This window comes from Zingiber officinale, chromosome 9B (genome assembly GCF_018446385.1).
Source record: "Zingiber officinale cultivar Zhangliang chromosome 9B, Zo_v1.1, whole genome shotgun sequence".
Taxonomy (NCBI): domain Eukaryota; kingdom Viridiplantae; phylum Streptophyta; class Magnoliopsida; order Zingiberales; family Zingiberaceae; genus Zingiber; species Zingiber officinale.
The window spans coordinates 51,482,754-51,508,291 of record NC_056003.1 but is presented as its reverse complement, the minus strand read 5'-3'; the positions used below and the strand labels follow the sequence as shown (position 1 = coordinate 51,508,291).

Here is a 25,538-nt window from a genome sequence, read left to right as displayed (position 1 = left end):
TGTGCACTAACATTATAGGAAGTAAAGTTTTGGGTGAGACGCTATTCACCCCCCCCTCTAGCGGACGTCAAGGTCCCAACATCTTCCACCTCTTCTTGAGTCATGGCGAACACCTGATCATTAAGCTTATTCTCCTTTGGTTTATTCTAGACCACAATAGAATTTGATATCGCCCCTTGTTTCTTGGGTTCAGGACAATCCGCAATTCGGTGCCCCATCTTCCCACAGTTGAAGCATGCACTGAAGATCCTATGACAATGTGACATTCTCCAAGATGTCTGAAGTTACAAGTAGGACATGACTTAATGCTTTGGGAGGGCAAAGTGAAAGAGGGTCCTTTGGATGGGCCACTTGATAGATTGAGTCATTTTAACCTTTGTCACTTGGGAAAGATTGACTCTCGAGGGGTCGCTTGTTCTTGCCTTCATCTTCACGCCCTTTGATGTCTGTTTCGGCTCTAATGGCTGCTCCCATTAGATCGGCGAAGTTAGTTGTCTTGTAGACTTTGAACGCTGATTGGATTCAGTTACTCAAACCTTTCTCGAAGCGATGTAGCTTCAGGGTGTCATCTGCCATGATGGTTGGTGCATAGGTCCCGAGCGAGTTGAACTTTGAGGTGTACTCCACTACGAACATACCCGAAGCCTAAGTAAAGTTTTCAAATTCACTCAGCTTCTGTAACCTGAACTCAGTCGGATAGTATTGTTTTAAGAACATATCTTTAAATTGTTGTCATGTCATTGGTCCAGCTTCAGTCATTGTTGGTGAAATGATTTCCCACCACTTGCGTGCCTTATTTTCTAGGAAGGGTGTCACGACGTCCACTTTAAACACCTCTGGGATTTCCAGTAGTCGAAGTTGAGTCTCGATATTCTTGAGCCAGTTTTGACTAACTTCTAGGTTGGGGTTGCTATCAAACGTTGAGGCTCTGTTCTTCCAAAGAGACTCATAGTGGTACTGAATGGCACGCAGTTGGGCTTCTGGTGGCGGTTTGGGATTCTGGTTAGCACTTGGGGGGTCACTAACCCTTGTAGTGTGGTTGCTACGATGGTAGCAATGACCATTAAATCTTCTCGGCTTAGGCAAACTCTTGGGGGAGGGTTTGCATCTTCATTGTTGTTGTGGTTGGTGCAGTTGGGGTTATGGTTGTTCTGGACGAGTCTGTCGGTCATTTCCTAAAATCGGATAAGCGAAATGGTTCATGATAGTTCAAATATAACTACTTAAATAATGAGGAGTATGGAACGATTGACGGAATCGAATTTTGACTTTCCTACGAGAGGTTATAGGCAATCGGAAATTTTCCTGAAACGGCAAAAACATGATTTCGGGGGCCTAAACGATGGAATTCGGTAGAAAAATGGCATGAGTCACGATGAAGGGATCGTGATTTTTTCTAGTTAGGCCATTTCGGAGGGGCACTAGCCGTTTGTCGAAAATCCAACTTTGTCAGATTTGCGTACAAAACGTCCCAACTGAATTAAAACTTGGCTCTGATACCACTTCAATGTCACGTCCCGTGACCTAGACGCATGACACCGACGTTGCTTGCGAATATAAATATTCGAAAACAACAAGCCTCATAAAGTGAATATCAAACCAATAATAATATAATGGAATTATTGTCTTTACAATCCAAAAACGAAAAAAACGGAAGCGTACAAGTAAAGATAACATGAACTAAAAGGCAGAATCACATGGACAGGGCTTCCAGCCCCAAAACATCTCTTGCTCCTCTTTCTCAACTTGTTCCTCGTCTTTATCTGGGGATTGAATAAGGGGTGTGAGTGCTTGGGAAAACACTCAGTAAGTGGGGTCGATCGAACATAGAACAACAGAATACATAACATAGCAAGACATTCAGAATTCATGACAGAAACATAACTTAATTGAAAACACATACTTATAGCACTGTTAATCATTTTGTTTTCCATGGTGTTACTGATCAATCCCCTATATGTAATTCCTTTAAGGGGTGAGACTATATATCGGTTATTATTACCCACCGCATCAAGGCTATAACTTGTCGTATCTTATTATATTTTCGGAAATTCCCTTTAACTGATCAGTTCCCTATATGTAATTCCTCTAAGGGGTGAGGTCATATATCGATTATTATTACCCACAGCATCAGGGCCATAACTTGTCATATCTTAGCATATTTTTGGAAATTCCCTTTTACCATATCTAACATGAGTCATGACAGTGCATCTTGGAATTCAGAAAATAAAATGAGCAGTATAAAATGATCAATAATAAAATGAAAATAGAGATCGCAGCTATATTCGAAACGAAAAGCCCACTTACTTAGTCATAACCTTCTTCGATTTTGGAAAGAAATTTTATAGGACTTGAACTTGTACTTGTTGATCGAAACTTGGGTAGAAACTTGCACAAAATGTGGATGAGGTTTGGACGAATTTCTGTAGCACTTGGACAGAAAGTTTTCAAAGGATTCGAGTGTGCCTTGGAAGACAATGCCTTGGCTATTTATAGGCCAACCATGGCTAGATGAAGGGGTGGCCAAGGCATATTAAGAGATGGCTAGATGGAGGGTCATCCATTAAAAATGCTAGGTGAAGGGTCAAAATGCTAGGTGAAGGGTCATGACTAGATGAAAGGTCATGGCTAGATGACAAGTGATGGCTAGAAAGTCTAAATTACATAAAAGGATTAACACATGACTCATTATGTTATCATCATAAAACCAAAAGAAACAGACATAAAATTTTAACATATGACTTACTAAGTCATCTTGTTAGAAAGCAAGGAAAAAAACTTAGATATAATTAGAATAAAAATTCGAAACACATAAAATTAACATGTGACTCATTAAATTATCATGATGAAGAGCAAGAAGAAACGTAGGCGTAACTAGATCCAACTTTCGAAATCCCTAAGATCCAAACCTACACATGACACAAGTAATCATAAATTTGGGTTCAATTTTATGGTATTAAGATTTCTAGGAGCCAAACCTAACTTAACCTTCAAAGGTATGTCCACTAGTGTCCATCACTATGTCCAAAATCGGGTCTTCACAGGCACGACTAACTACTCATAGAGTCTACCTTACATCTTGATGATAGCTTTCCATTCATCACTAATCATGATTTTAATTTGGTAATATATATTATGAAGTCTATCTTGGAGAACCAATGAGTTCCCACCATGTCCAGCATGCCATCAAGTCTTGGTATGGAAACTTATAATTAATAGTGATCTTACTAATGACACGACAATCTATACACATTCTCTAAGAATCATCTATTTTGCGGACCAATAAGGCAGGGACGATATATAGACTCATGTGTTCCCTATTAAGATCTTTTTGTAAGAGTCCTTGGACTTGCCTATTCAATATAGCACACTCTAGAGAATTCATATGATAATGTGTTGGAGAAGGCAACTACTAACAATCCCAGATTGAGTTTAAGGGGATGCTATGAGGAAGCTTCAAACCAACTACAGGAGTTGATACTTTCAAGCAACGCAAACAAATTATAAAAGAGATCAAATCAACTAAGACGTTGATTCTCCTTGAATGAGTTCCTGTATGACATAATCTAAATAATATGGCATCAGACAACCCTTTAAAACGTGGCTGTTTTCTCTGTTTGCCTTTCCTCTTAGTTCCTTGCTTATTGCAACTGTTTGTTAATATAATCTGCTTTATACTCTTTCAGAGTAGGTGTTGACTACCATGTCCATGGTACTCCCTGTGTATGGATTGACTGCGACATATGCTGTGAAAATTGTGCTGATACCACCAGGGAATGCCAGTGCTTAATAAGGTCCAACGAAGGTGAAGCAAGTCTACCTGTGCTGTTTATTTTAGGACTGATTCTCCTTGGGCTCTTCACTGTCATTGGCATATTTTATGGTGTTCTTGTGGCGACGATGGTTGCTCAAAGAATCTGGCAGCGCAATTATCATATCCTTGCCAAACGCATGTTAACAAAAGTAAGTCCTCTTGCTATACAAATCTAAAAGCAGCTCTCCCCATAATCTTTTAATGCAAGAATGGAAATGTTCAAATCTAATATTTTTCTTACATCAATCCAGTAGTACTTTTAATTTGTCTTATTATAATCTTGTCGTGCTCCTAAGCCTCTCCAAGGCTAACTATATGGCATACGCAGTAAATTCTTGAAAACATTAATTCATATGATAACAGAGTCACTTATGTAATGACATGATATTCTTTCCCATGTTGCTTCATTTTCATTTGTCTTTGAAATTTGTTTTCATGCACTTTATTACATCATACTATCAAATCATTTTTCTTATGCAAAATTAACATTTTTTTTTTTTTTGCTACTTGTGGGGATGCTCATCAGGAATATGTCGTGGAGGATGTCAGTGATGGTGCTGACTGGCGCCCACCACCTCCTCTTTCAGCTAAGCATGTTCAACAACTCAAGTCACTTGGTCTCCTCTAAATGTTAAACTTTAGGGCCGAAAAGGGTTAGTGGTTGCACACTTTTCTGTAAATGTTCGAAAATAATAGATTGTGTTTACTGTAATTCCTTTTATCTAATTTCAGTCTGTTAAATTGTTTTACCAAACAGTCTAATTAGTTTAAGCCATTTTGTTTCAATCAAAATAGAGTTATTTACAAATTTAATTTGCTTTGTCCTCTTTTTAAATCTTCTTTTTTTTTAATACCTTTTTTTAAGCACCCAAGCCATTGTACGGCAACTTGATTTGAAAAATCAAGTTGAATTTGGATAATTGTTCTTAAATTCTCTTACCATTCATTCCTCTGTGTAAATAAATAAAGAGAGAGAAAAGGAAAGAATGACTTTTGCATCCTCAAATGGAAACACAATGACTTTCTTCAATCCTAACTCAACAGGTATTTGGAGTGCAAAGGATGAAAAAAAACAAGGGGCAAGGGTCTTCGCTAAAAAATTGTGTGGAGCCCCATCAGAGTAGTAGGATTTAATTGATATAATTAAGATATTAAAATAGAAAATAAAAATAAACTAAATTCAAAATAAATAATATATATATATATATATATATATATATATATAGATTAAAATAAGTTTATCATCACAAATAAATAAGTTATAATTGATAAATAAGTATTTACATATATAAGATAATAAGAACAGCTAAATATTTTATCTTTCACATTGCAATTAATGAAATAAAAATTACAATAGAATATTCATAAATATAATAATTCATAATCATAAATTAAAATTGCAGAAAACACATACCTTGCTTACAATTAGTATCATACAGCAATATTAAAAATAAATAAATTAACTAATCTCAATTGAACAAATAGTTTATAAAAAAATTATTTCTTTCCTTTAAACTAGCATGGACCAAATAGGTAGTTGCTTGAGGTGCCAAGGTTGCTTGGACGGACTGCATGGACTACCTAGGGAGCTAAATGAACTAGGCAGCTTGTGATTCTGTTTGATCCAGCACAAATTTAGTTGTATAGTGTAGCTCGCAAAAAACTAAGTTGTGTCATGTGGGCTCCAACTTGACTCATGTGTTGAGCTAGGTTACAGGGGCTTGATCTGTGCGCTGGGCTAGGCACGATTTGTGTGCTAGACTAGGTCCATGTTGAGGGTTATGATTAGCGGTGTCATTATTTGGGTCAATCCATTAACCCGTCTGATCCAAATAACATTTTTATTTGGTTCGGTTAAATTAAATTCGGGTTGGTTGAATGAACTGACCCGAAATATTAATTGGGTTAATGGTTGGGTTTTGGATATAGCTCCCCATCCCAATAACCCGCCCAAAACCCAAATAAGGAATTAATATATATTTTATAATTTTTTTAGTACAATCTTTGGAATCTTTGGAATGTGCAGGTTTTTTTTCTTATATTAAATGAAACTATTTTATGAAATTTGAAGTTTATTTATTTGTAAATGTAAATTATTTGTAGTTTATTTATTTCAAGAAGATTGAAAATTTGAATTGAAAAAAAAAAGGGTTAATTGGTATCCGAATCGAATAACCCGAATTAGTTTTGGGTAATTCGGTTTGGTTCTTAGTTGGATTTAGAAAATTATAAAATCCGAATAACCCGAACCGAATAATCCAAATAACCGGAACCGATCCAAATGAACACCCATAGTTACTTATGACAATGGTACTTGTAACCATTAAAATTCAAGAAAAGACAAAAAAGCTCTTGATTTTAAATAAAAATAACTACTTTAGGCAATATTTTGGTCATCTTCTCATCCCTCGTTCTCTTAATTCACATCCCCTCATCCCTCATTCAACTCACATCCCGTATCCCTTATTCTTTTAACTCACATTTTCTCAAAATTTCCAACTAATCTCTCTTTTTTATTATTATTTTATAATGTTTATAATAATATCTCTTCTTAATCCTCATAATTTCTCATGGGGCATCATTGACACCATAAGCATACCACTACCTTGACCATGCATCTCTTTGCATCGAGATAAAATTCAATTTTAAAATTTTATCAATGCATTAAATTTATTAAAAATATATTTTTCATCATATAAATAATATTTTTAGCTTTTCAATTAAAATATAATGGAACATTGTAGTCGTTCTAGTGTTGAACATGTTTGCCCTCTTGAAAGAAAGATGTTGACTAGTCCAACCATAAGAACTAAAAATATAAACTACAAAAAGAAAATACAAAGAAAAATTGTAGTTTGGCAATCAAAAACCCACTTTCTCTACAAGATTGGGGGAAAACAATTCAACAAGTGTTTTTTAAAAAGTAAGTATTAATGAAGATGATTATTTTTTGTTTTATACATAGTTAAATTATATCTACTTCCCATTAGGGGTGTAATCGAATTGAGTCGAGCTGAATAGTAAGAGGTTCGAACTTGGCTTGGTTGGTTTTTCCCTAAGCTCGAGCTCAACTCAAGTTCGATTCGAGCTTTAATTCTTAAACTCGAGCTCGGTTCGTAATGAAATTAAATATCACGAATGGCTCAAGCTTGGTTTGAAAATAACTCATTTAAAAGTTAAACGAGCTTATTCGAGCCCGGCTCATTAACTTATCATTTTCATATTGTTAAACAAGCTCGAGTTCTAGCTCGCTAGGCACATAATCGACCTCTAGTTAACGATGTTGCTTTTTTTTATGTTATATATATATATATATAACAAATATGTTCGCATGTTAGCAAGTTCATGAACTAAATATTATTAAGCTCGAGCTCGACATCAATAATGTTTTTGAGCTCGTTAACTTAATACAAACTTGAATGAACTTTTTTTTTTTCGAACCGAGACCCAAATAGCTCTCGAGCGGCTTGGCTTAGTTACACCCCTACTTCCGGTCATACGGTCCAAGAGAGCCACCAAAATTAACCTGCCTAGTCCTTTGCATTTCATTTTGGCAAAGTTTCTAAATCACTCGAGTATTTTGCTTTTTTTTCCCCAAATCACATCATAGCTCTTAGTGAGCTTCCTAGTAGTTAATATGTATCATCAATTCCTATAGCTAAAAAGAGTTCAAAATGGCCATCAAGGAGATATGCTTACATAACTGAAAATTTTGATATAGTTAGTAGGTCACTAGGATCTTATTCAATCTCCAACTTTGCATTTAGACATGCAGCCAAGGGCGTAGCCAAATACAGGACTAAGATTTGAATATTAGACAAAAGACTTACAAAGTTTCTCAAAGTAAGACTTGTAGTAGCGTGAAGCACTTGATGTCTTGCAATGAGACTAGACATAGGGTTTTATAGAGAAGGAATCGATGAACTGGGTACGCATCGGACCCCATCATCATTCAATCGAATCTTATCTATTGACCCTTTTACAAGCATTATTGTAGTGCTGACTCAGAGAACTTATCAACATAGACATATGAACGGCTCCCCGGGGCTCAATCCATAAAGTTTTGGATTCCTGGGCTCACCATGCTCCTTTATGTCAATCATGGTGGATTTTTCCTTATGAGCTGTGCGATGCGTTGCATGTGGATGAATACTTTGAATAATTCAATCCTTGCTTCATTGACAGCTGGTAAGGCTTTTTGCCAGTAGGTGTCTTGTCCTTGGTAGTGGCTTCTTTTGCGAAAATCTGATTCCTTGAGCTGGCAGATAAGTTCAAGCTCTCTAATGCTGCTAAGGATGTGTTTGGTTGCTGTCCACTCGATGTCGGCCATGTGAGAGCGTTTGTCGTGTTCTTCTTGGTTGTAGATACTTGTTTTTCCCGTGTCGCAGGCCAATTCTTCATATTGTTGAAGGAGCTCATAAGGCCCGCTAGGTGTTGGGATGCCATCAAATTGGGTTTGTCCTTGATCTGTAGTAAGGCTTCCTCGATCTGGGCTAGTATTAGAAGATCCTTCGCCGCAGGAGTCCATGGTCCTATCAAAGAACATACAAGTCTAGAAAGTGCGTCAGCTAATAAATTATCTTTACCGTTTACATGCTGAAATTGGATCTCAATGCCAAGTCCTGTAATGAAGTCTGTGAACGCCAGCCATCTAACCCTAGATGGTTTATTTTGAGCAGACTTATTGAAAAAGCTTATAATAGCTTGGCAATCCGTGCGAATAATCAGCTCTGTTTTATCAAGATAGTAAATCTTGAAGCTGTTAAGGCTATTCATTACTGCATGAATTTCAGCATCTATGGTGGATTTTAGTGGGTTATATTTCCCACTTGAGTATGCACAAATCTTCTCCTCTGAATTAGAATCATACTTCTTTGGTTTCCATTTGCAAATCCCACCCCAGCCTTCCATACAGCCATCAGCTTCAATAATAATAAAACAGTCATTAGGGGGAATTGACAGGTCTGGTAACTCCTTGATGATCTTTTTGATTTTTCTGATTAACTCTAGATCTTGAAAATTCATCTTCTTTTCACCAGTTGGGCTTGTCTTTGCATATAATGGGCCTAACAATTTTCCTAGATTAGGAATATAACTTCTTGCATAATTTAATAGACCTAACCAGGATCGAAGACCTTTGGTTGTAGAAAGCTCTTGTTCCTTGAAATCCGCAATTTTTGAGATTACATGGGGTTGGAGCTTTATTGTTGATTGCCCAATAGTAGCGCCCAGAAATTCAATAGTAGGGCTTCCTATCTTCATTTTTGTGGGACTTAATATTAGCCCATTTTCTTTGCAAATTCTGAGCATAATCTTCAGATGCTCCTTATGTTCTTCTTCTGTTTTAGAAAAGACAAGTATGTCATCAATATAGATTGCTAGAAATTCTTCTGTACCTCGAAAGCAGCTATCCATCTTCCTTTGAAAAACAGCGGGAGCATTTTTCAATCTGAATGGCATAACAAACCATTCATATAAACCGTCTGGCACCCAGAAAGTTGTCCATTCAATAGAATTTGGATCCATAGCAACTTGATGAAAACCGGATTTTAGATCGAACTTTGAATAAATCTTACTGCCTCCGATTCTTTTGATTATAGTATTGATCCCTGGTAGGCTATATTGATCTTTATGAGTATTATCATTAAGTCTTTTGTAATTAAAGACTAACCTTTCTTTGCCTTTAACTTCTCTTTTTGTTACTGGATCAATGGTTGTTCCCGAATGGACTATGATAGCCGTAGTTCGATGTCGGCTTTTGCTTGGTCTGATTACTTGCAAGTCAAGTAGTATCTTGATATGTCTTCTGAAAGCATCTTGCATCTGTGATGTCACATGCTTTAAAGGCCTGTCTTCTATAATCAGATCCGTGTTTTTGATATCAAGAGTACACTTAATTTAATTTTTTGACCAATACTTCATAGGTTCATTGCCAATATATCATGTATCAGATAATTCCTTAATAATGCCTTCAATTTGCGTACCTGTTTGCCACGTACAAACTTGCTCCTTTATATAATAATACTCTTCTTCTTCAAGGTCAAGTTCTTCAATGGAGGGGGCTGTAACAACCATTTGATGGGTTTTGATAGTTGTAATATTCTTATAGAAGGTTACTTCATCTCCTTCAATTCGAATACCTCCATAGAGAGATCTAATAAAATTGCACCCAATAATCATAGTAATATTACCTCCAATGGATAAGGGAAAAGCCTAAATAAAAGGAATTCTGAAAGAGTGCTCTCCGATCTTCATGTTTCCATACTTCAGCTTCTTATTGGCTGTTGTTTTAGAATTAATTCCACTAAAGCTTACTACAAAAGTGTTATCCTCTATTGCTTCAGCTGGAGTAGATGCTTGATCAATACAGCACGTTGTTGCTCCTGTATCAAGAATAGCATTTACCTTGAAGTCTTTGATACCTGGTATGTGAATTTCAACTTCAAGATTAAAGAGCCCATTTGTTTTCTTCTTTTGTTGAGATACTTCTTCTACAAAGAAGACCTTTTCCCTTCCTTCTGAAATAAGCACATTAACTTCTTCTCTTTCTCTTTGAAGTAATTTCTTTAAATCTTCATTTTCTAATTCAAGGGCATCAATTTTGAATCTCAACTCTTCATTTTCAGTATCAACTTCAAGCTTTTCAGTAGAAGCTTGTCGGAGAATGTCGTGTTTTTCAGTAAGAAATTCTTTTTTAATTTGATCAATTTGAAGTTTCATCATGGCCTGAGCTGCCTCAACTTCTTGTTGTAGCCTAATTATTTCTGCTTCTGCTCATGTTATGTAAGCTTGCTGTTCTTTAACTAAGCTTGTAGGATTAAATGGTATGACAGATATTCGTTGCACTGGTATAAGCATATCAAAATAATTATCTGAACACATACCACACGCCATTATTGTGCACTGGCTGCAATGTGCTCTATGCTTCTTCATAGTTTCTCGCTTGCAGCAATGGCATTTGTCATATGGCAATGGAATGTCATCATTTATTATCCAGATATGAGTGCAGTCATGCTGTTCCTTTGAAACACGGACCATGGGCTGCCATCCTCCAGTTTTTCTATCATATAGCAGTTTTTTGTTTCCATGAAGACAAACAAGTATTCAGTAGCTATGGATAATACCTGTTTATCCTCGCCTTCTGAAATGTTATAGAGTGCATCTGATTGGTCATCTCCTTCTTGTACTGACATTATTTCATATTCTTCGGGGAGTTCTAAACCTTCAAACATCGCAACCCTCTTGATATTTTTGTATTCCCTTGGACAATCTCGGGCAAAATGGCCTTCTTCTCCACAAAGGAAACATTTACATTTTTTATTCCTTATCAGATGCTTCTTCTTTTCTATGCGAGCATGGGACTGATGAGGCTTGCCTTTATAAGTAGTTGATTTTCGAACTCCATACCTTCTTTTTGAATTTTGATAATAACCAGGTATAGGTATTTGATTGCAAAATGATAAGTCTTTTAATGACCTACTAAAGGCAGCTTTCTTGCATTCTTCTTCTAAATATCGGTAAGCAAAGATAATATGAGGGTGAACTCCCATTGTGTTACCAGGGTACATATCTTCAAAAGCAGCCTTTATTCTTCTCCCAAGGTCACCTGAAAGTTTTAACCAAAACTTCTCAGATAACTTGGGTCCTGTGAATAAGTGACCTGTCTTTGCAGCAAGGTTCATGTATTCATTCATAAAAGGTATAATATCCTTAATTTGAGAACATGTTAATCTTTCTAAATCCCTGTACGCTCTATCTTGCATATCAGTAGATCCTTGGAATGGATCTTCAAGAATAAATACTCTTCTAATTTGAGAGATTAGATTTTGCGTACCATTTCGTCCATCAGCTGATCTTACTAGTTCAGCATATTCATTTGGGAAAGCCATGCGCCATTGAATCCAGGTAAGTCTTTCTGCTTCTCCCAATAAGTTTTCAATAAAATTAGCCTTATCTTGTGTATCTGTGAAGTTTTGCAGGGCAACTACATTCTTGGTAATAGCTTCCCACCATAAAAAGACATCCTCAATTTTTCCTAACTGCATGGGAAGGGTTAATATAGCTCCTGTCTGTTGTTGTGCCGATGGTAGATTCCACCATTTAGAAGTATTGTTTCCTTTAAAATGCCCTTTGCTTTTATTTATTTGTGGTTCCTTAGCAATACTAACAGGTTCTGGCTTTGGTCTTGTTGGAGGGTAACCGACTGGATTCATAGTTGTATCAACAGGTGGCCTGTATTGAGATACAGCCTCCTGAGAATATATTTGTTCTGATAAGCGCTGTAACTATGGATAATCTGTAAGAAATTCATCTTCCTTTCCAACAGCAAGAATATTATCTTGTCCTTCAAGCTGCTGCAGCGGCTGCTGTTGCGGCATCTTCCCACCATCTTCCACTGCGAAAGGATTAACAAAATCGTCTGAAGAGTCAGAAGAAAAGTGTGGAATACCTGTTTCTGTTTCTTGCAACATCAGATATTGCAAATAGCTAATGTAATCATCTTGGATGTCTAATGTGTTGACACATAAGAAATGTCGTTGATCAAGAAATTCAATATACCCTGGCTCTTCAATAGACTTTGAAGTGTGCGGTTGTAGTAAATCCCAAATATCTTCATTTGTAAAATGTTTTTGCCAAATTTCTTGTCGATATTGCCTTGCAGATTTTAAACTCTGTTTGTCAGCCATCTTTTGTTTTTGCTCTCTTGCTTGTAATAGTTCTGTCCTGCGTTGAGTTGTTTCTGCTATTCTTTGTTCTTTCTCTTGGATAGATAAACTTGTTGATCCAAAGCCTTTATGTCCTCTTGAGGTATTATCCAGTTCCCGTACTGGCATGATCATTGGGGTTTTGCAGCATTCTAAAATTATTTGTGCTATACATTCTCCTGTTTTGAAGGACAAAGTATCATTAGAGAAATTATGAACCAGAATTTTTACTTCACCTCTATAATCTGAATCAATAACGTCAGCGCCTATTATGATGCCTTTCATAGCATAACTGGACCTAGGTGCTATACGAGCATAAGTGCCTTCTGGAGTTTTGATACTAATTCCAGTGCTCAATAATTCTTGTCCTTGTGGAGGAATGAGATAGTCTTGGTCAACAGCAAGATCATATCCTGCAGCTCCTTTTGATGCTCGCCTTGGTGTTTTTGCTGTGCCACTTATCTTTTTGATGTAGAACACCTCCTCTGCTTCTTCATCTAGTGTTAAGACTGCAATTGTATACATCTGTTCTTCTTCATCATTTTCCTCATTATCTCTTGAGTTATATCTTGGTGGTGTTGGTGTTCTTGCCGCCTGGTAATTATTAAAATGAAGGGAAATTCTTCCATCAATTAGATTATTAGTTGTTACCTCAGTAGGTTGTAATGGAAGTGTAACCGTAGATGGTATAATAATCCAATTCTGTCCCATCAGTTCCCTTGTATCATATCTTCTTCCAGGTAATGCTCTAACCCCATGGCTAGCAAGATAATCAACAACATTTTGAACTTCATAGGCGAACCCCACATTTGGAGTATTTGATAATCATCCAACAAGCCCTCGAGTGATAAGAATATTTGCTTCTCCATTTCTCCAGCCTTCATAGCCACGTGCTAAGATAGATATCTGTATATTTCTATAGAAATCAGATATAGTTAGCATTGTGTCAGGGATTACATACACTAGTTGGCTCCCATGTGTAAGGTCAATTTCCATTGTTGCAAAGATTGCTTGATCTCCTTGCCATCTATTGTCACGAAATACTACTAGTAATAAAGTACCTTCTTCTTGTCGATGAAGGATTTGGATTCTAACTTGTATAATCCCCATATGAATAAATCTCATCCCGCTTCTTTGTAATTGATGAAAACTTTCTTCTTGAATGAAAGCTCGATCAACCTGATTGGTTGTTACCAAAATGGCTTCTTCTGATCTATGCATATACACCCGGTGGTGTGCGTCATCTCGTCTGGAATGGTAAAGTACCTCAGCTGGTACTAAGGAAGCCCTTTCTTGCATAGATTGTCTTAACTGAATTTGAGGATCAATTTGTTGTTCAAGAGAATAGATATAAGGTCCTGCCCTGTAATTCTTCGTGTGAATCTTTGTAAAGTTCTTTCAGCATTATATCTTCTTCGTTGATTACGCCTGTAATCCCGAATTTGATCTTCAAAAAGGGGATTCCTTTCACTTGCTCTTTCAGTAGTTACAGGAGGATTTGTAGTGACTCTGGTATTCATTGCTTCTTTTGTTCTTGAAATAACTTGTAGGGGTCTTTGAATACCAATAGCTTCCCTCTTCCTTCTTTCGCCTTTTCCCTCAGGATTAGCTTTTGCTTCAATCTTCTTGATTCTGTCCTCCAAACTTTCAAGTTTTTCTAGTATAGTTACTAGAAGCTGGATCTGTGTATTTGCTTGTTTGATAGTAGCAAATGTTCCACTAAGAGCGCCCTTGTAATCAGTAGGTTTACAGAAACCAAGTGAAGGTGCTTCGATTGCTTCAGTTGCCTGGAGAGCTTCTTTATATGAGTTTGTTGCTTGAGTGTTGATGTAGCTCATGAAGAGGCCCACGCTCCTACCTTTTGTAGTACTGCTTCCATTTGACTAAGCTTTCTTTTTAATTGTTCAGAATAAGCTGTTACCTGGATTTCTAGCTTATGCTTTTCTTCAATTTGGAGAATAAAGCTTTTCAACTGTTCCCTAGTTAAGGGCTGGTTTTGTACTACTTCTTTAGTCAAATTTTTTATTTCTTTGACTAACTTTTGATTTTCTTCCTTTAAAACCTCAATGTCTTCCTGAATTTGCTTAAAATTCTTAAGGTTTACTCTGTTTGAGAGACTCAATCTATCAAATATGACAGCTATATTGTGTGCTAGTTATTTAACGGTTGGCTTTGTTTCTGCTAAATCAAGGTACTTAAGGTTTGCAGTTGGTGCCTTTGCATACCATTCTTGTATAGCTATTTCCCATCGTCTAGACATAAAGATCTTCTCTCGAGTAGATTGGATTCTGGCTATCCACCAATCATACCCACTTAAGGCTTCTGGCTATCCACCTTAAGCAAAACTACAGGGCTTAGTTCGCGATCCAGTAGTTTCTTTTTCAATTGGATCTTATCCCTAAACACTAACTAAGTTTTTATTCCTTATTGGCTTTGAATCTTTCACTGCTTACGGCTTAGGAGGTTCTAAGAGCTTTCTTGCTCATGTAGGTGTGCCCTTGGTATCTCGGCTCCAAGCCTTACCAAGTTAGGACCTACCCTTTTGCAATCCACTCGACGTTCCTCGGTCGCTTTATCACAGTGTAGTATACAAGCCTTTAAAGAAAAATTACTTAGTTGGTTTTAGCAAATAACTGAGTTTTTATTTTCACAAAGGCTACTAAAACATGCATTCCTTGAATACCTTAAACAAATTACTCAGCCATTAACACTAGCTCTGATACCATAAAAAGGGGGGCCCATTATATGCAAAGACAAGTCCAACTGGTGAAAAGAAGATGAATTTTCAAGATCTAGAGTTGATCAGAAAAATCAAAAAGATCATCAAGGAGTTACCAGATCTGTCAATTCCCCCTAATGACTGTTTTATTATTATTGAAGCTGATGGCTGTATAGAAGGCTGGGGTGGGATTTGCAAATGGAAACCAAAGAAGTATGATTCTAATTCAGAGGAGAAGATTTGTGCATACTCAAGTGGGAAATATAACCCACTAAAATCCATCATAGATGCTGAAATTCATGCAGTAATGAATAGTCTTAACAGCTTCAAGATTTACTATCTTAATAAAACAGAGCTGATTATTCGCACGGATTGCCAAGCTATTATAAGCTTTTTCAATAAGTCTGCTCAAAATAAACCATCTAGGGTTAGATGGCTGGCGTTCACAGACTTCATTACAGGACTTGGCATTGAGATCCAATTTCAGCATGTAAACAGTAAAGATAATTTATTAGCTGACGCACTTTCTCGACTTGTATGTTCTTTGATAGGATCATGGACTCCTGCGGCGAAGGATCTTCTAATACTAGCCCAGATCGAGGAAGCCTTACTACAGATCAAGGACAAACCCAATTTGATGGCATCCCAACACCTAGCGGGCCTTATGAGCTCCTTCAACAATATGAAGAATTGGCCTGCTACACGGGAAAAACAAGTATCTACAACCAAGAAGAACACGACAAACGCTCTCACATGGCCGACATCGAGTGGACAGCAACCAAACACATCCTTAGCAGCATTAGAGAGCTTGAACTTATCTGCTAGCTCAAGGAATCAGATTTCCGCAAAAGAAGCCACTACCAAGGACAAGACACCTATTGGCAAAAAGCCTTACCAGCTGTCAATGAAGCAAGGATTGAATTATTCAAAGTATTCATCCACATGCAACGCATCGCACAGCTCATAAGGAAAAATCCACCATGATTGACATAAAGGAGCATGGTGAGCCCAGGAATCCAAAACTTTATGGATTGAGCCCCGGGGAGCCGTCCATGTGTCTATGTTGATAAGTTCTCTGAGTCAGCACTACAATAATGCTTGTAAAAGGGTCAATAGATAAGATTCGATTGAATGATGATGGGGCCCGATGCGTACCCAGTTCATCGATTCCTTCTCTATAAAACCCTATGTTTAGTCTCATTGCAAGACATCAAGCGCTTCACGCTACAAGTCTTACTTTGACATTGTGAGGAGGGGGTGCGACTACCCCTCTGGAATTTTAAAAAAGATTAATAGTATATATTTGAAAGCCCTGGCCGCTACTTTGACTGATCGATTCACCATCGTTCGTCGTTGGAAAATTGAAATTGATTACATATTTGGAAAGCCCTTGACCTAAGCTATACATTGGTTCCACTTTTACAAAGAAATATCGCGACTTGGAATGTTAAATATTAAAATTTTAAAATAAAATATATAATAATAAATAAATAAATTAAATGTAGAACATGAAGTGAGGACGCTAAATTAAAATTAGATCTAGTTAGAACTAAATCCAATGGGTAGATAGATAATAATTAAGTTGGTTCAAATTGGGATTGATTTAGAGTAACTTGGTCAAGTTATGATCGAACCAATTTAAGATTTAAACAAGTTCAATTGGTTTAAAACGAATTATGGTATTTTTGAAAAAAAAATTCTCTTTCATTTTTTTCTCCCTTTTCTCCCTACGCACACGGTAGCCTCTGCCGTGTAATACGCCATCGCCGATGTTGGAATGCTAAATATTATGAGCAGGCAATCTCATAAATGATTTTTTGACTTTGAGTCATAGATAAACTTTGGGGATCGACGGATCGTTGTTTCAACTAGAACTTAGGATTAAGGTCAAAATTTTCAAATTTAAGTTCATTTTTGGCTCCTAAAACTAAAAATTTAGATTTTAGATTGTGAAAATCGGCATATACTATTGTTTGAAATTTTTGAAAATTGCCCCTCCTAGTTTAAAATCCTGGCTATGCACTACTACCTATACGGTGTTCGATCAAGTAACGATGATACATTGAACCAAATTGTGAAGACTACTTTTCAACCAATTAATTTATAGAAGTGACTGAAGTTTCAGAGGCAACAATGTAAGCAACAAAGTAAATGAAGACTTGTTAAGCAGAAAAATGCATGCTACAATGTCTTATGATTCTCTTCTTATGGTTTACTATCAATTCTGTACAGTGTATCCTTCAGTTTGTAGCTTAAAACAACATTACTCTGGCTCAATGTTTCAAGGAATTTACATAATGCACCAATTACTATGTTTTTTATCCCAACAGTATGTGTGGATGTATGTAGCTCAGTTTCTCTTCAAATTTTGATTGTTGTGTGTTGTTGGGCTACCAAATTTTGTATTTCCTACTTCCTTCCCTGCCTTGGGGGACCTATCCTTGTGCCTTTGCTTTACCTCATTCTTTGTTGATTCCTCCTCATTGGATGTAGTCTCGGCAGGTGCAATGTACACGAATGGTGCGATGGGCATGTCCTTGAGGTTTAGTAGAGGCTCCAAGGTCTCAACAACGGTGGACATGTGAGGCCTGGACTTAGGGTTCTGGCTCAGACACTGGTAGGCCATTGCAGCTACCTTTTGTGCACCTTGGATGGAGTACTGGCCATCAAGGCACGGGTCCATAAGTTGGTTAAGCCTCCTTGGGTCATTGAGAATAGGTCTTGCCCATTCCACTAGGTTCTGCTTCCGCATTGGCCGGTTCTTGTCAACTGACCGCTGACCAGTTAGTAGTTCGAGTAGTACAACTCCATAACCATACACATCGCTCTTTACTGTGAGGTGACCTGAAAAGTGTAAGATGCCAAAATTAAATTTCAAAAACAAAGTCATTAGTTTGAAAGATCACCCTTTAGATTAAGTTCTCTTTCCCCTAGCTTTAGAAAAATACCTAGCGGGTTCCAACTTCTTACATTTGGTAATAACTTAGCCCTCTGTCACTCTTATCATCAGAAACTCTTGATGGGTTGTTCTCATCTATCATATTCATGTGGGTGTGGGGTATTGTTGATTTGGCTAAACATCATTCTTGTTGCTCGTGTTCCCTCCCTCTCCTTTTTTTTCCCCTTATCCCTTCAATGTTTACATATATTTTCGGTGACTACTACCTAAAACAGCCAATACCTTATTCATTAGACAAATTTTCATGGTCATTTACGGTTGATTTGGCTAAAACTAAAGATATCAAGTCCCATGTTTTAATAATAGAAGCTGTTGAGTCCTCAACTTCAAGGAGAGAGGTTCAGAGTTAATGCTTTGATGCTTTTAGCTTATTTTTTCTATAGGACAAGGGTGGACGATGTTCATGGAGCTAGAATAAGGGAGTAAAACTGTCTATATCAGATGTTTTCCTTCATCAAATCAGCAACGAGTGTTTGTTTATATAATAGAGCAATGGAGGGAAAAATGTTCCTGCATATGAGCTAGTTTATTATCTAAAAATGAAAATGGTCCAAAGATTGAACTCCTACCTTTTGTTAATTCTAAATTGAACGTAACAAACATGCCATTATTTGTATTCAGGGAAAAAGGGAATGACAAAACAGGCTAATTACCTGTGAGGATGTACTCTGGTGCAGCATATCCTTGGGTGCCCATGACCCTTGTTGAGACATGAGTCTCATCTCCTTCAGGACCATCCTTAGCCAGACCGAAATCCGAGAGCATTGCTTTGTAATCCTAAGAAATCATAGTTACATCTGTGAACTACTGGAAGACATCAATTCATCACTTCCAACAAGCAAGATTACTGCTATCACTGAATTGAAACTAAATACAGTGATCAAAACTTCAAAAATTTGAAATGCATTACTGCTTTATTCCCCGACTCTTCGTTATCTAAGTTAGTGTATATGCTCTTCATTCACTAGCTCATTTCATTTATTAGGTGAATATTAACAGTGTCAGATAGTGAAAATTCCTTATGTTTTTTTTTTTTAATTCTATTGCCTAGATACATTTTGTGTTTTCACATCTTCAAAATACAACTTATAAGAGTCTTATCAAGGATCATTCTATCATCAAATGATGGCTGCTTGTAGTGCTATTAGACCGATCGAGAGAAAATATTGGTGCCTGGTTTTTTGGAATGCCCAAGTTGGTGTCCATCACTCTCACAAGAACAGTTAGTCCAATCTGAAGTCAGACTATCATATTAGGCTGCAAATTTGGAAGATGCATGCGAGCTCCAGTACCAGGCACTTCCTAGAAAGGTAGCCCTGATATGTTTCACTCAAAATGTCTAGCTTTATGATTACAAGAACTTACCGAGTCTAACAAGATGTTTGAAGCTTTGAAATCCCGATATATTACAGGTTTCTCGAGGTCATGGAGAAAGGCCAAACCTTTTGCAGCTCCAATTGCAATCTGTAGTCTTGTTGACCAAGGTAAAGAACCACAGTACCCTGCAAAAGAGAGTCAATAAAGAGTAATGGTATCAACTAAATAACGATTTAATCTTTAGTCAAACGTTTCATTTGTTGGTTTTTCAACTAGTTCAGGTAAACTTGCATTTTAACAACTAGTCTAGTTCTTCATGATGACAATGATGGCCAAGGCAAGTTTCTAAGGACTTGTATGGCATCTTAACTTTATTTAACTTGTTATTTAAAGAGAAGGTGAGTAGGTGAGTTAGGAAGAATAGGACTTTATAGTTGTGGTAGAGCGAACTTCTAAGAAAAGGAAGAAAAAACAAGGATGAGAAGAGTAAAAGAGACAAAGAAAAGTCAATTTGAATGAGCTCAGGAAGAAGATATTTTGGCTTGTGAAAAGGAAAAGCCAAAGTCTGTGATTCACCAAAGCAATACGGCAACAACACCTCAATTATTGATGAAATGGACTCTCGCTTCATTTAATGCATTGTTATTATGTTCTGAGATTTCATAAAGGAGAAAGGGCAAGAATCAAAAGGGTATGCGATTGGTATTGTCAAAATATTGTATTGTAATCGCTACAGGTACGGGTCTGCTATAAGTTGTAGCGACTTTGAATAGTTGCTAGAATATGTAGTAATCAATTTTGGTGAAATTATTCCAACTTATTAAAATTATTACCCATAAAGTATTTTTATATCAAAATACTCTCACTTATACAACTCAAATCAATACTGATTATTCATAGAATATTATAGTAGTTATCAATAGTAGTTGTTACAACATGTGTACAACAAGTGTTAGTCAATAGTCTGTTGTAGTAATTTTGAATCGTAAGTATTACAGAAAGTACACAGTTGGGCTGGTTTTCATACATATGGATCTGGTAGGGTAAAGAGGGATATTTCCATGTATCAAAAAGTAGAGGATTTCAATAAAATAAAAAGGAAGTCCTTTGACCTTTTGATTTTTTCCCTCCGAGACAAAACAAAATACTCTTATCTAGCATATTATAGCAGTTACTCGTAGCTCCAAGAGAGTCGTAGTAATTCTAAATCTATAACATGTGTTTAAGTGTTAGTCATTAGTATATTGTATCAGCTATGAATCGTAGTTACTATAATAAATACACTGGTGGATCAATTTTCATGCGGATGGACCGGTTCGGAAAAGAGGGATAATTTATGTATCAAAAAAAACAGGAGTGAAGTGCCCTATGACCTTTTGCCCTTTTGATTTTTGCCCTGGGAGAAAAAATGAAAGAGGGAGAATGCATACTTTTGAAAAGAAGTTTCTCCAAGCTTCCCCGGGTCATGAACTCATACACCAACAACCTTTGTTCATCTTCACAGCAGTATCCAATCAATTTCACAAGGTTTGGATGCTTTAGTTGGCCAAGGAAGATGACTTCAGTCTGCGCATCAAAATAATTCCAAACAAATTAAAGGATAAAATTATAAAACTCAGGTACAAGACATTTTATCGAACACCTTGGCGAAGGATTTGACTCACCAGCCATTCCTTGTGCCCTTGCTTTCCCTCCAAGTCGAGCTGCTTCACGGCGACGGTCCTCGCCGCCACGCCTGGCTTGATCTTCTCGTCGACGAAGCCCTTGTAGACGGGGCCGAAGCCACCCTTACCGAGGAAGTTGCTTTGCGCAAACCCCTGCGTTGCCGCGTGCAGCTCCGCCAGCTTGAAGATGTAGAGGTTGGAGCCTACGAGCGACAGTGAGATGTCCTCCGGCGTGAGCATCCCACCGGTGGAGTTGCTCAAGTCGGAGAACGACATCCGCTGGAACGATATTTGCTTTGCAATTGGCAGCTTCCCATGCCCTCGCTGATGCCGGTGGCCGCCGTAGCATCCCGGCACCAGCGAGCTCCACGAAAACTTCCCCATCGATCACTTCGTAATTCATAAACGCTCAGAACTAGGGAATCAAAGCGGTGGGTTCGGAAGCGTCCATTTTCATGATGAGCAGAGAATGGAGATCTGAAATTTGGAAGAGATGGAGGGGAAGAATGGAGATGTCTCAACTACTCTGCAGAATTCATGGTGATATTTTCTTCGCGCGTTTGAGAAAAGTAGTTGTTTGACTCTGACCTCTGAAATTTTTGTGTACAAGAAAAATAAAACAGGAGAATTTTGGGCTATTTTTCCTTTTCCTTTTATTGATTTTTCTTTCTTAAAGTAAAACAAAAAAAATGAAATACATATATTCTTGATTGGGTTTGATAATTAGTGGTGCAAAAGAATAGCGGAAGAATATTTGATTTGTATTTAAAATTATTAAATTCGAATAAAATTTAAATTTATAATATTTTATTTGAATATTCACAAATTGAATTTTTTTTATTTATTTTCATAATTTGAATATAAATATACTCAAAATTAAGATTCCGAACAATCCAGCTCGAGCTCGAATTTCCCATTAGACTTAAAAGGTGGGGTTTGACTTCATTTTGGGCAGTCAATTTACTCTTTAAAGTTTTCATTTAAAATAATTAGTGATGTTGGTGAAATCTATAGCCAATAAGTTGGATGTCGAGGGATGCCGAGGTGAGTGTCGAGTGGCCGGGTAGGTAGGACGTCGAGGTGGAGATTGCATTGATCATGCATACACACGGATACACGTCACTCGGAGTTATTTCAGAAAATTAATATTAAAAGTATTAATTAGTGTGTGATGGAAGTAGAAATTATGAAAATGAGAGATGTATGCTCCCGGATCAATGGCATCTCCTAATTTTTTCAGATATATAAGAATTGAGTTTCAATTCTAATGAATTAATATATAATATTGAACTAATTGATTGTTTATTATGAGTACATTTTAATTTATCCTAGTGACTTATGAAATATTTTTATAAGTTTAAATTGATGATAGATTAGTCGACTTAAGAAAAGGAGAGATGCCCAACTTTGAAATGATGGACTTAATGAGGAGTTTGTGACCATGCTACCATAACTCACATTAATGGTGGATAATATTTATTAGGCAAAAATGAAATACGCACCTCTTAATGATTATTATTTTCCTTAAAGGATTTTTTTTAAGTCAAACTCATCTAAAAAATATTCTTATTTCATCACTATTATCTACTTTTTAATAATTTCTCTTTAGTTCAACTTAATCTAAATTATTAGACATGAAATACTTTTATACTATTTTATGATTCAATATTTCTATCTCGTTCATTATTGTTCTTTTTTTACTTTTTTTTTTTAGATATCTGTTTTTTCCCTATCTATTCTTTATATATTTTTTGAATGAATTATGTCTATTTTTACATTTAAGATTTACATATACAATATATCAAATAAAATATGCTGCGGGCCTTTCTGGACCTACACGCCAGACTGTCGTGCACAATTTTTTTAAAATTTTTTTAAAATTTTTTTTGAAAGTTTATGGGTATGTTATTTAGGATTTTACTTTTAAGTTTTAAGAATTTTGAGTTATAGTATTAAATATATATAAAAAAAATAAATTGAAAAAAAAATTAGGTGCTCAACTATACGGCATAAGCTCCTTATGATATCATTTTTTAAGATTTTTTCTAAGTATTTAGATATTTAGATGAGATTAAAAAGCATAAAGAGATAAATTTAATTGTAAATTTTCAAAACAAAAATTAGGTTGGGTCATATATATCAAAGATGGACTAAACTTCAACTTAAATCATAAAATTTATTATAAATGTCAACAATTTGAACAACTTAACTAGTAATTCAATTTTTCTTAAAGTGATGACAAATATATCTACCCTTTTACTTACATTTGTCCCACAACTATTTAACGATTAACGGGATACCTAAAATAATTTGCCTTTGTCATGCCTTAGCCACCCTTCCATAGTTACTATAACTAGTTTTCATTAGCCTTGGGTTTTGGTGTAGTGGTCACACATTTTAGTGGTTAACTAGGTATCTATAGCATGAATCTCAATTATGATACATTGCAAGATATTTTTTTTTCCCAGTGGGATGCAAATCTAGGAAGGTGATGGTTCCGGACGGACAATCACAAGATTTACTTAGTAGGTAGAATGTGGGGTCGGACTGTCCATCCTGAAATTAAATAACTCGCAAGAGCCTTGCCCTTATGGGTGTGATGCAATGACAAAGTACTTAGGAGAACCAATAAAAGGATCAAAATTTAAATTTCAATAGGGATTATATTCTGGAAGCTAGCATCTAAATGTATATAAATTGTGCTAAATTTATTCGGTAGACAAATTAAAAGAGAAGGTCATATTCCTCCCGGATTAATCAGGTGAAACTTGAACACTTAGACGATGAATATATATATTTATATTCCTTGTCGTAGGTGGAGCTAATTTTAACAACTCTTCCTCGATTTTTCCTTCCTTAAATCAAGTGCCAGTAAGCTAAACGCAATGGTTTACATCAGTGGTTAGGTGCGGAAATGAAACCACAAACCATGATGAGAAAAATTGACTCTTCTTATCACAATTTTGCTCATTCCACTTTCCACTTCATGTTTATATAAAACCAAACCAAGTTCAATGAATATATATTTTGGAGGCTCGTTTTTCCACTTCATGTTTCTTCTGTTTATTTGTTAGGTAGATCAATTTTTCTTTAGTTTGCCTATGAATCAAATTCAAAGTACAATTTATGCTAAATTATTCATCCCATTTAGAATTTAAACGATGTTTTATTATTATTATTTTTTAAGTATTTTACCACTAAATCATGATTCTTTTATTATTCTACCATGCCCTCAGGGCTATGGTATTATGGTAGGGCATCTAGATTATATTACCTAGACACTCGTAATTCAAACCCTAATTATGGATGCTAACTTTTGGACTTGTCATCACGATTTATTATTATTTTTTATTATTCTAATAGATAAAATTGTAACAAAATTTATACACTCAAAAATTGACCTTTTACTGTCTCATTTGAAATTCAAACTCTAATTAATATTTTATCATTGTAGTGCCCGCGAGGGCTTTTGCTTACTTGTATAGATATATTTTTATATATGTAGATTGTGAACATGGACAAGTTCATCAGTTTGAATCTTTTTCAATGAATAGAATTCTAAGAGTTTTGCTGTTTAAAAATTGAAGATGTCTTGTATTGTGCTTGTTCATACATCATCAGGTGGAAAAAACCTCATATTTATCTTTTAAGAAAAGGTAAAAAAAAAATTAAGAAACTTTTCTAGTATTCTATTTTAGTCAAAGGCAGGAACTTTTCAAGTGTTCCTTAAAAAAAAAAAGCATTTTCTCCATGGGTGGATGTTGAATCTGATGCAAGAGGATATGAGTTTTAACGAGTTATAATTTTTAACTCAGCTGTTAGAATGAGATATATACTTTTTATTTTAAATCGGAGCTTGTTTAGAAATTTAGATTTGTTATCGGATTGAACTTGTAACTGGTTAAATTTTAAATTCAAAAAATATTGTTTAGAGTTTTTCGGAGACTTTGAATATTTTTTTTTTACTATTTTTAATAATTATTATTTTTTAATATTTAAGGTATTTTTGATATTTTTATCTTGTAATTAAAGTTGTGTGAGTCTATATAAGCCTCTTGTTGAATTGTTTGAAGACCATCTTTACTATTGAATAAAACTTTTATTTTTAATAAAACCTAAAAACATCATTTTCCTTTTATTGTTTTAGATTTCTCTTCTTGTTTTATGCACATATTCTCTTTTTCTTCAACATGCGGGATATCATTATCTAGCTCAATGCCAAAATCTTAATTGATAGATCATTAGTTAAGGGTGCAAATTAGTCTAGTATAGTCGGTTCAAATTTATTTATTTATTAAATTTTTTCAAACATTTTTGTTAAGAAAAATTTTCAATATTCTTCCAATCCAAGCCAAGTACT

General features: G+C 35.9%; 2 protein-coding genes across 17 annotated transcripts in view; one reads left to right on the top strand and one right to left on the bottom strand.

The window, feature by feature from the left end:
- Positions 1 to 19,472, top strand: part of LOC122023709 — a 57,028-nt gene extending 37,556 nt beyond the window's left edge. For 6 of the 16 annotated variants that reach the window (XM_042581983.1, XM_042581988.1, XM_042581987.1 and 3 more), the window contains 3 exons: positions 3,687 to 3,963; positions 4,341 to 4,467; positions 10,159 to 12,488. In XM_042581983.1, the coding sequence (XP_042437917.1) occupies positions 3,687 to 3,963; positions 4,341 to 4,442 (379 nt within the window). In that variant the 3' untranslated portion in view covers positions 4,443 to 4,467; positions 10,159 to 12,488. Of the gene's footprint in view, positions 1 to 3,686; positions 3,964 to 4,340; positions 4,628 to 10,158; positions 12,489 to 18,818 lie in introns of those variants that run through there. The other 10 variants (XR_006123210.1, XR_006123214.1, XR_006123211.1 and 7 more) reach the window with 10 other exon arrangements.
- Positions 17,375 to 21,729, bottom strand: LOC122023707 (serine/threonine-protein kinase RIPK-like). The gene is made up of 5 exons (XM_042581978.1): positions 21,179 to 21,729; positions 20,945 to 21,080; positions 19,563 to 19,699; positions 18,851 to 18,974; positions 17,375 to 18,082 (listed from the first exon to the last, which is right to left on the bottom strand). The coding sequence occupies exons 1-5, from the start codon at positions 21,560 to 21,562 to the stop codon at positions 17,589 to 17,591; spliced, it is 1,275 nt and encodes a 424-aa protein (XP_042437912.1). The 5' UTR covers positions 21,563 to 21,729; the 3' UTR covers positions 17,375 to 17,588.
- Between the last annotated feature and the right edge of the window lie 3,809 nt (positions 21,730 to 25,538).

Excerpts from the sequence above, each read along its gene's own strand:
- LOC122023707 (XM_042581978.1), bottom strand. The coding sequence starts at position 21,562 with ATGGGGAAGTTTTCGTGGAGCTCGCTGGTGCCGGGATGCTACGGCGGC. Across the intron at positions 18,975-19,562 it reads CAAACATCTTGTTAGACTCG|GATTACAAAGCAATGCTCTC; the intron begins GTAAGTTCTTGT and ends ATGATTTCTTAG. Across the intron at positions 18,083-18,850 it reads ACCAGAGTACATCCTCACAG|GTCACCTCACAGTAAAGAGC; the intron begins GTAATTAGCCTG and ends TACACTTTTCAG.